Source organism: Dendrobates tinctorius, unplaced genomic scaffold (assembly GCF_039654945.1).
Source record: "Dendrobates tinctorius isolate UK_male_01 unplaced genomic scaffold, ASM3965494v1 ptg000155l, whole genome shotgun sequence".
Lineage (NCBI taxonomy): Eukaryota > Metazoa > Chordata > Amphibia > Anura > Dendrobatidae > Dendrobates > Dendrobates tinctorius.
Genome location: NW_027361822.1, coordinates 16,671,366 through 16,681,280, shown reverse-complemented (window position 1 = coordinate 16,681,280; position 9,915 = coordinate 16,671,366). Strand labels below are relative to the sequence as shown.

The 9,915-nt window shown below is 45.5% G+C and overlaps 1 protein-coding gene across 1 annotated transcript in view; it reads left to right on the top strand.

Annotated features, from left to right (window-relative positions):
- Nucleotides 1–9,832: 9,832 nt before the first annotated feature.
- The window catches only part of LOC141051042 (uncharacterized), a 181,085-nt gene continuing 181,002 nt past the window's right edge, over nt 9,833–9,915 (top strand). The window contains exon 1 of the mRNA XM_073547853.1: nt 9,833–9,913. Within this exon, the coding sequence (XP_073403954.1) occupies nt 9,887–9,913 (27 nt within the window). The 5' untranslated portion in view covers nt 9,833–9,886. The remainder of the gene's footprint in view (nt 9,914–9,915) is intronic.

The following is a 9,915-nucleotide window of genomic DNA, read 5'->3' as shown; positions in this document are numbered from 1 at the left end:
GCTATATGCTGCGGCCACTGCCTTTCGGGGATTATCTACAGTATTCTATAATGCTGTAGATAAACCCCTGATCTAACCTGAATGATAAGAAAAACAAGTTTTATTATACTCACCCATGGGCTGTCCGGTCCAATGGGTGTCCCAGGTCCGGCGCCTCCCATCTTCATGCGATGTTGTCGTCCTCCTTGCTTCGTGTTGCGGCTCCTGTGCAGGCATACTGATCTGCCCTGCAAAGCACTGCAGTGCGCAGGAGCTGGGCCTCTCTGACCTTTCCCGGCACCTTCGCACTGCAGAAGAGATGTTCACTATGGCTTCTTCCTGCCCCTTTTAGTGATAGCCCGGTCCCATATGTTTATGTAGGAAGACTCTTGTCAATTACCAGGAGATAAGTAAGGTGAAGCAGCAGAAGACTTTTTTTTTCTTCCAGTCATTGTTTCAAACTAAAAAATACCTGACTGCAGTCACGCTGTCAGGTACTGATTCATTCTGTCCTTGGATTGGGCAGCAAGAATCCTGTGACAGGTTTCCTTTAAATGTGCTGTCTATAAGATTAGAATCATTGTAATAATACTGACCTCAACAATCATGTTACATACCGAACACTGCAAAAATGAAACCCAAGTAATATCATAATTGTATTTTTTCCACCATTTCACCCCACTTGGAATGGAATAATTCAAAACTACGACTCGTCCAGAAATAAAAAAAAAGCCCTCATACAGCTATGTTGATGGGAAAATAACAAAATATGGCTCTTGAAATGAAACAAATCTCCGTCCCAGTCTCAGGTCTTTTGCAGACTCCAACAGGTTTTCTTCAAGAATGGTCCTGTATTTGGCTCCATCCATCTTCCCATCAATTTTAACCATCTTCCCTGTCCCTGCTGAAGAAAAGCAGGCCCAAACCATGATGCTGCCACCACCATGTTTGACAGTGAGGATCGTGTGTTCAGGGTGATAAGATGTGTTGCCTTTACACCAAACATATCGTTTGGCATTGTTAATTTTGCTTTATGTTGGGATCATTGTCTTACTGGAAGACAAATCTCCGTCCCAGTCTCAGGTCTTTTGCAGACTCCAACAGATTTTCTTCAAGAATGGTCCTGTATTTGACTCCATCCATCTTCCAAACAATTTTAACCAGCTTCCCTGTCCCTGCTGAAGAAAATCAGGCCCAAACCATGATGCTGCCACCACCATGTTTGACAGTAGGTTTGGTGTGTTCAGGGTGATGAGCATTGTTGCCAAAAAGTTAGATTTTTGTTTCATCTGACCAGAGCACCTTCTTCCACATGTTTGGTGTGTCTCCCAGGTGGCTTGTTGCAAACTTTAAACAACACGTTTTATGGATATCTTTGAGAAATGGTTTTCTTCTTGCCAGTCTTCCATAAAGGCCAGATTTGTGCAGTGTACGACTGATTGTTGTCCTATGGACAGACTGTCCCACCTCAGCTGTAGATCTCTGCAGTTCATCCAGAGTGATCATGGGCCTCTTGGCTGCATCTCTGATCAGTCTTCTCCTTATTTGAGATGAAAATTTAGAGGGACGGCCGGGTCTTGGTAGATTTGTAGTGGTATGATACTCCTTCCATTTCAATATGATCGCTTGCACAGTGCTCCTTGGGATGTTTAAAGTTTTAGAAATCATTTTGTATCCAAATCCGGCTTTAAACTTTTCCACAACAGTATCACAGACCTGCCTGTTGTGTTCCTTGGTCTTCATGATGCTCTCTGTGCTTCAAACAGAACCCTGAGACTATCACAGAGCAGATGCATTTGTATGGAGACTTGATTACACACAGGTGGATTATATTTACCATCATTAGTTATTTATGACAACATTGGATCATTCAGGGATCCACAATGAACTTCTGGAGTGAGTTTGCTGCACTGAAAGTAAAGGGGCCGAATAATATTGCACGCCCCACTTTTCAGTTTTTGACTTACCACAAAAATGTAAAATAATCAATACATTTTGTTTAACTTCACAATTGTGTTCTACTTGTTGTTGATTCTTCACCAAAAATTGACATTTGGTATCTTTATGTTTGAAGCATGATATGTGGGAAAAGTTTCCAGGGGGCCGAATACTTTCGCAGGGCACTGTAGCGCTATCTTATTCCACAACGCTTTACATACATTGTCATCGCTGTCCCCGATGGGACTCGTCAATCTAGATTACCTATCAGTATGTCTTTGGAGTGTGGGAGGAAACCCACGCAAACACGGGGAGAACATAAAAACTCCTTGCAGATGTTGTTCTTGGTGTAATATGAACACACGACCCCAGTGCTACAAGGCTGCAGTGCTAACCACTGAGCCACTGTGCTGTCCCTAGTTAGGTGAGTTTAAGATTTTATTTTATTATATTTTAATGGTGTTCATGGGGGTTAATACAGTGCATATGTGTGTGGGAGCAATACTGGGGATCGTCATGCAGTGTATGGGGGAGAATACTGGGAACCACCATAGAGTGTGTATGTGGGGGAAATACCATATTTTTCGGACTATAAGATTCACTTCTTCCCAAAAAAATTTGGAGGAAAATGGTGGGTACATCTTATAGACCAAACGCAGTCTTATCGGGGGTTGCGGCAGTGGTGTGAAAACGGCACCAGCGACGGCAGAGGTGTGGTGATGCTAAGGCTCAGTGTCGGCGGTGGACGGTGCGGAGTGCACCTGAGCAGGGTCCCTTCCTCAGAATGTTGGCAGTAGAAATGTGGCAATGCCACAGCCCAGTTTCCACATCAAGCAGAGTTGTGTGTCACCGGTTTCCCTGCGGCCATCTTCTTGAAGCCATGGGCCATCAGAGACGGCGCATGCACAGATTGAGATCTCGGCGGCCCAGGGCTTAAGGAAAATTGCCGCTGGAGGCCACACGTGCACAGATTGAGATCTCGTCGGCTATTTTCCTGAAGCCAAGGGCCATTGATATCTCAATCTGCGCACGTACGGCCTCAGGAAGATGGCCACCAAGAAACCGATGATGCACTCGGCTCTGCTCGCCGTGGACACCGGGCCACGATGTCGCCACATTTCTGCCGCCGGCATCCTGAGGAAGGGACCCTGCTCCATGCGATGCCTCACCGCCGACACTGGATCCGCAGCATCGCACCCCGGGACTGCCCCACTTCTGCCGCCGCCGGCATCCTGAGGAAGGGATCCTACTCCATGCTCTGCCTCACCGCCAACACCGGACGCACAGTATTGCACTCCGGGACGGCAGCATTGCCCCACTTCTGCCGGCTTCTAGAGGAAGGGACCATGCCTCCCGCGAACCCCCTCTACCATCGCCGGCCCTCAGGTAAGATACCTTAAATTCGGACAATAAGACGAACCCCAACTTATAAAAATATTTTTTCTGCTATTTTCCACACCAAAATTTGGGGTGCGTCTTATGGTCCGCTGCGTTTTATAATCCAAAAAATACGGTACTAGGGACTATCATATTGTATGTGGAGGAGGGAAATACTGGAGGCCAACATACAGAGTATGTGCAGGGGGAATACTGGGGACCATAATGCAGTGTGTGAGGGGGAATACTGGAGACCTAAATACCGTGTGTGTGGTAAATACTGGGGACCTTCATGCAGTGTCTATGGGGGAAAGTACTGAAGGCATTGTGAGGGGGGCTACTGAGGGCCATCATGCTGTGTATAGGAAGCTGTGGATCTATCATGCTGTGTATGTGCGTGCTGTGTGCCCAACATTCTGTGTAAGTGGGGGCATCACAGTGTGTATAGGGGAACTATATATGGAGGGATTCATTTGTTATAGGAGCACTCAGGGTATTGTGTCTGTCAAATGGGCACACTGGTGCCATTATTACTTTCTAGGTAACAAAATATGGGCACTGTTTTCTAGGGCACTTGCACTGGGCATTAATATTTTCTATTTGGACAGAGACAACATTTTTCTAATTTTGGTTCTAGACATTACCACAATGAATCTTAAACAACACAATTCAGATGCAGTTGAAGTTCAGACTTTCAGCTTTCATTTGAGGGTATCCACATTAAAATTGGATGAAGGGTTTAGGAGTTTCAGCTCCTTAACATGTGCCACCCTGTTTTAAAGGGACCAAAAGTAATTAGACAATTGACTCCAAGGCTATTTCATGGACGGGTGTGGGCAATCCCTTCGTTATGTCATTCTCAATTAAGCAGATAAAAGGCCTGGAGTTGATTTGAGGTGTGGTGCTTGCATTTGGAAGGTTTTGCTGTGAAGGAAACATGCAGTCAAAGGTGCTCTCCATGCAGGTGAAACAAGCCATTCTTAAGCTTCAAAAACAGAAAAAGCCCATCTGAGAAATCGCTACAACATTAGGAGTGGCAAAACCTACAGTTTGGTACATCCTAAGAAAGAAAGCACTGGTGAACTCATCAATGCAAAAAGACCTGGGCGCCCACGGAAGACAACAGTGGTGGATGATCGCAGAATAATCTCCATGGTGAAGAGAAACCCCTTCACAACAGCCAACCAAGTGACCAACACTCTCCAGGAGGTAGGTGTATCAATATCCAAATCTACCATAAAGAGAAGACTGCATGAAAGTAAATACAGAGGGTTCACTGCACGGTGCAAGTCACTCATAAGCATCAAGAATAAAAAGGCTAGACTGGACTTTGCTAAAAAAAAATCTAAAAAAGCCAGCACAGTTCTGGAAGAACATTCTTTGGACAGATGAAACCAAGATCAACCTCTACCAGAATGATGGAAAGAGAAAAGTATGGCGAAGGCGTGGTACAGCTCATGATCCAAAGCATACCACATCATCTGTAAAACACGGTGGAGGCAGTGTGATGGCTTGAGCATGCATGGCTGCCAGTGGCACTGGGTCACTAGTGTTTATTGATGATGTGACACAGGACAGAAGCAGCCGAATGAATTCTGAGGTATTCAGAGCCATACTGTGTGCTCAGATCCAGCCAAAGGCAGCCAAACTGATTGGTCGTCGTTTCATACTACAGATGGACAATGACCCAAAACATAAAGCCAAAGCAACCCAGGAGTTTATTAAAGCAAAGAAGTGGAATATTCTTGAATGGCCAAGTCAGTCACCTGATCTCAACCCAATTGAGCATGCATTTCACTTGTTAAAGACTAAACTTCAGACAGAAAGGCCCACAAACAAACAGCAACTGAAAACCACCGCAGTGAAGGCCTGGCAGAGCATCAAAAAGGAGGAAACACAGCGTCTGGTGATGTCCATCAGTTCAAGACTTCAGGCAGTCATTGCCAACAAAGGGTTTTCAACCAAGTACTAGAAATGAACATTTTATTTACAATTATTTGATCTGTCCAATTACTTTTGGTCCCTTTAAAAACAGGGTGGCACATGTTAAGGAGCTGAAACTCCTAAACCCTTCATCCAATTTTAATGTGGATACCCTCAAATGAAAGCTGAAAGTCTGAACTTCAACTGCATCTGAATTGTTTTGTTTAAAATTCATTGTGGTAATGTCTAGAACCAAAATTAGAAAAATGTTGTCTCTGTCCAAATATATATGGACCTAACTGTAGATGGGGATGGTGCTGGAAATGTGAGAAGTCAGGTGTATCAGTGTTGGTCTGGGCAGAGCCTACTGACACCAGCGCTGCCCTGTAATAGGAGTCACCGGGGTAACAAGTCTGGTCATGACTAGTGTTGAGCTTTCCGATACCGCAAGTATCGGGTATCGGCCGATATTTGCCGTATCGGAATTCCGATACCGAGTACCGATACTTTTTTCGTATCGGATACCGGAATCGGAAGTCCAAAATGCAATGAGCCACTTTTGTGGCTCTGATTGGCTGCCGAAATGACGTCATCATGATGCGCTGTCTGTGCGCATCATGATGCGCCGTCAGTTCGGGCCTTCAGGGGGTCTGTGCCGACTGTCCGGGGGTCTGTACCAGCCTGCCGGGGGGCTGTGCATGCTCCGGGGGTCTGTGCCGACTGCCCGGGGGTCTGTACCGGCCTGCCGGGGGGCTGTGCCGGCCTGCCGGTGGTCTGTGCAGGCATCGTCCAATGGGACTACAAGTCCCATCGGGCGATGCCTGCTACCATGGCAGTGATTGACACATTAGCCAATGATGGGACAGTAGTAGTCCCATCATCCGGCTAATGTGTTGAATGTAAAAAAAAAAAAATTTACATGCTACATACATACAACATGCATACTACATATATACTACATGTAACATGCATACTACATATATACTACATGCAACATACATACTACATACATGCTACATACTACATGCATACTACATACATGCTACATACTACATACATGCTACATACATACTACATGCTACATACATACTACATACATAATACATATATACTACATGCATGCAACATATATACTACATGCATGCAACATGCATACTACATATATACTATATATACTACATGCAACATACATGCTACATACATAATACATATATACTACATGCATGCAACATACATACAACATATATACTACATGCATGCAACATGCATACTACATATATACTATATATACTACATACTACATATATACTACATGCTACATACATGCAACATACATACTACATGCTACATACATGCAACATACATACTACATACATACTACATATATACTACATGCATGCAACATACATACAACATATATACTACATGCATGCAACATGCATACTACATATATACTATATATACTACATGTAACATACTACATATATACTACATGCTACATACATGCAACATACATACTACATACTTGCTACATACATACTACATACATACAACATATATACTACATGCATGCAACATGCATACTACATGCATGCAACATGCATACTACATATATACTATATATACTACATGTAACATATATACTACATGCTACATACATGCAACATACACACTACATGCTACATACATGCAACATACATGCTACATACTACATGCATACTACATACATGCTACATACATACTACATACATACACTACATGCATGCAACATACATACATATATACCACATGCATGCAACATGCATACTACATATATACTGCATATATACTACATGCATGCAACATACATATATACTACATACAATACATACATATAGACATACAGTACATATAACATAGAGTACATACTCACCGTCACTTGTCACTTTGATCCCCGAAGCCATTGTCGCCTGAGGAATAAATATCAAAATAAAAAAACACCAATATACTTACCCCGATCCGCAGAAGTCCACGAGGGTCCCACGTCGATCTTGCGTGGAGAACTGCAGCATCAGCTGATGCTACCGTTCTCTACCAGCTCCAGGAATACAATGACGGAAGGTAGGTATCCTTCCGCACTGTATTCCTCCACCACTGAAAAAAAAAAGTCCCTAGTCTCACTTTATGGCAAAAGCTGCGTGGGAACTTTCTCACGCAGCAATGGCATAAAGTGAGACAAGGGACTTTTTTTTTACAGTGGTGGAGGAATACAGTGCGGAAGGATACCTACCTTCCGTCATTGTATTCCTGGAGCTGGTAGAGAACGGTAGCATCAGCTGATGCTGCTGTTCTCCACGCAAGATCGACGTGGGACCCTCGTGGACTTCTGCGGATCGAGGTAAGTATATTGGTCTTTTTTTATTTTGATATTTATTCCTCAGGCGACAATGGCTTCGGGGATCAAAGTGACAAGTGACGTTGAGTATGTACTCTATGTTATATGTACTGTATGTCTATATGTATGTATTGTATGTAGTATATATGTATGTAGCATGTATGTAGCATGTATGTAGCATGTATGTAGTATATATGTTGTATGTAGTATGTATGTAGCATGTATGTAGCAAGTATGTAGTATGTATGTTGCATGTATGTAGCATGTAGTATATATGTAGTATGTATGTTACATGTAGTATACTGTATATGTAGTATGTATGTTGCATGCATGTAGTATATGTTGCATGTATGTAGTATGTATGTTGCATGTATGTAGCATGTATGTTGCATGTAGCATGTATGTAGCATGTATGTTGCATGTAGTATATATGTAGCATGTATGTTGCATGTAGTATATATGTAGTATGTATGTTACATGTAGTATATATGTAGTATGCATGTTGCATGCATGTAGTATATATGTTGTATGTTGCATGCATGTAGTATATATGTATTATGTATGTAGCATGTATGTAGTATGTAGCATGTATTTTTTTTTTTTACATTCAACACATTAGCCGGATGATGGGACTACTACTGTCCCATCATTGGCTAATGTGTCAATCACTGTCATGGTAGCAGGCATCGCCCGATGGGACTTGTAGTCCCATCGGACGATGCCTGCACAGACCCCCGGAGCCTGCACAGACCACTGGCAGGCCGGCACAGCCCCCCGGGCAGTCGGCACAGCCCCCCGGGCAGTCGGCACAGACCCCCGGAGCCTGCACAGACCACCGGCAGGCCGGCACAGCCCCCCGGCAGACTGCACAAACCCCCGGGCAGTCGGCACAGACCCCCGGAGCCTGCACAGACCCCCGGGCAGTCGGCACAGACCCCGGGAAAGGCCGGCACAGCCCCCCGAAAGACCCCAGAGAGGCTGTACAAGGCAAAAATAGGGTTTTTCTTATTCCGATACCGGAAGTCCCATAGACTTGAATGGGACTTCCGGTATCGGAATCGGCGATACCCGATATTTTTTTTAGATCGGCCGATCCATTCCGATCCGATACTTTTAAGTATCGGACGGTATCGCTCAACACTAGTCATGACATTTCTTCCCCCAGCACCTGCGAATGATATTATTGAGACATGTAAGGAACCTCAGCCACAAACATTGGTGGTCTAGTGCTGAGGCATAAATGTTGGCTCTGCTGACTCCATAACTGCAGAGCTCTAAACCTCCTTTACCATTACCCTCAAAATGAAAACTGCGCCCCCTCCGGAATCTTCACAACATTGGCTTCCATGGAGGAGCAGCTGCGTACAAATCTTCCATCACCAGAACAATGATAAGCAACGGATGAAATGGTGGAAAGCCGCAGTCACCGAACCGGGGCAGGAAATGTGCTCTGTGGATGGACATATCGCCCTGCTCTACCTGCAGACTGGTGGGCAGGATTGGGGTTTGAGAATGCCGACAACTGTAAAGTAAATGTACCTGAAGACCTCTAGTATTCATTCCGGGTAAACTGACAGCACATGGCTCCGCTCCGTACACCTTTCACACACGCGGCTCCGCTCTGTACACCTTGTACACACACGGCTCCGCTCCGTACACCTCGTACACACACGGCTCCGCTCCGTACACCTCGTACACACGGCTCTGCTCCGTACACCTCGTACACACACGGCTCCGCTCCGTACACCTCGTACACACACGGCTCCGCTCCGTACACCTCGTACACACACGGCTCCGCTCCGTACACCTCATACACACGGCTCCGCTCCGTACACCTCGTACACACACGGCTCCGCTCCGTACACCTCGTACACACGGCTCCGCTCCGTACACCTCGTACACACACGGCTCCGCTCCGTACACCTCGTACACACACGGCTCCGCTCCGTACACCTCGTACACACACGGCTCTGCTCCGTACACCTTGTACACACACGGCTCCGCTCCGTACACCTCGTACACACACGGCTCCGCTCCGTACACCTCGTACACACACGGCTCCGCTCCGTACACCTCGTACACACGGCTCTGCTCCGTACACCTCGTACACACAGGGCTCTGCTCCGTACACCGTGTAAACCCCTCGTGACCTTACACAGAAACTTCCCCTCATCCAGCACCATGACAACCAGCACAGCAGAGTCCTGCCTACACTGAGGCCCCTGATCATGTGACCCCTGACTCCTCCCCTCCTGTGACCTCATCCCAGGTCCTGTGCGCACAGAGCAGCCATATATGTGGAGTGCGGCTCTGCAGGTGGAGGT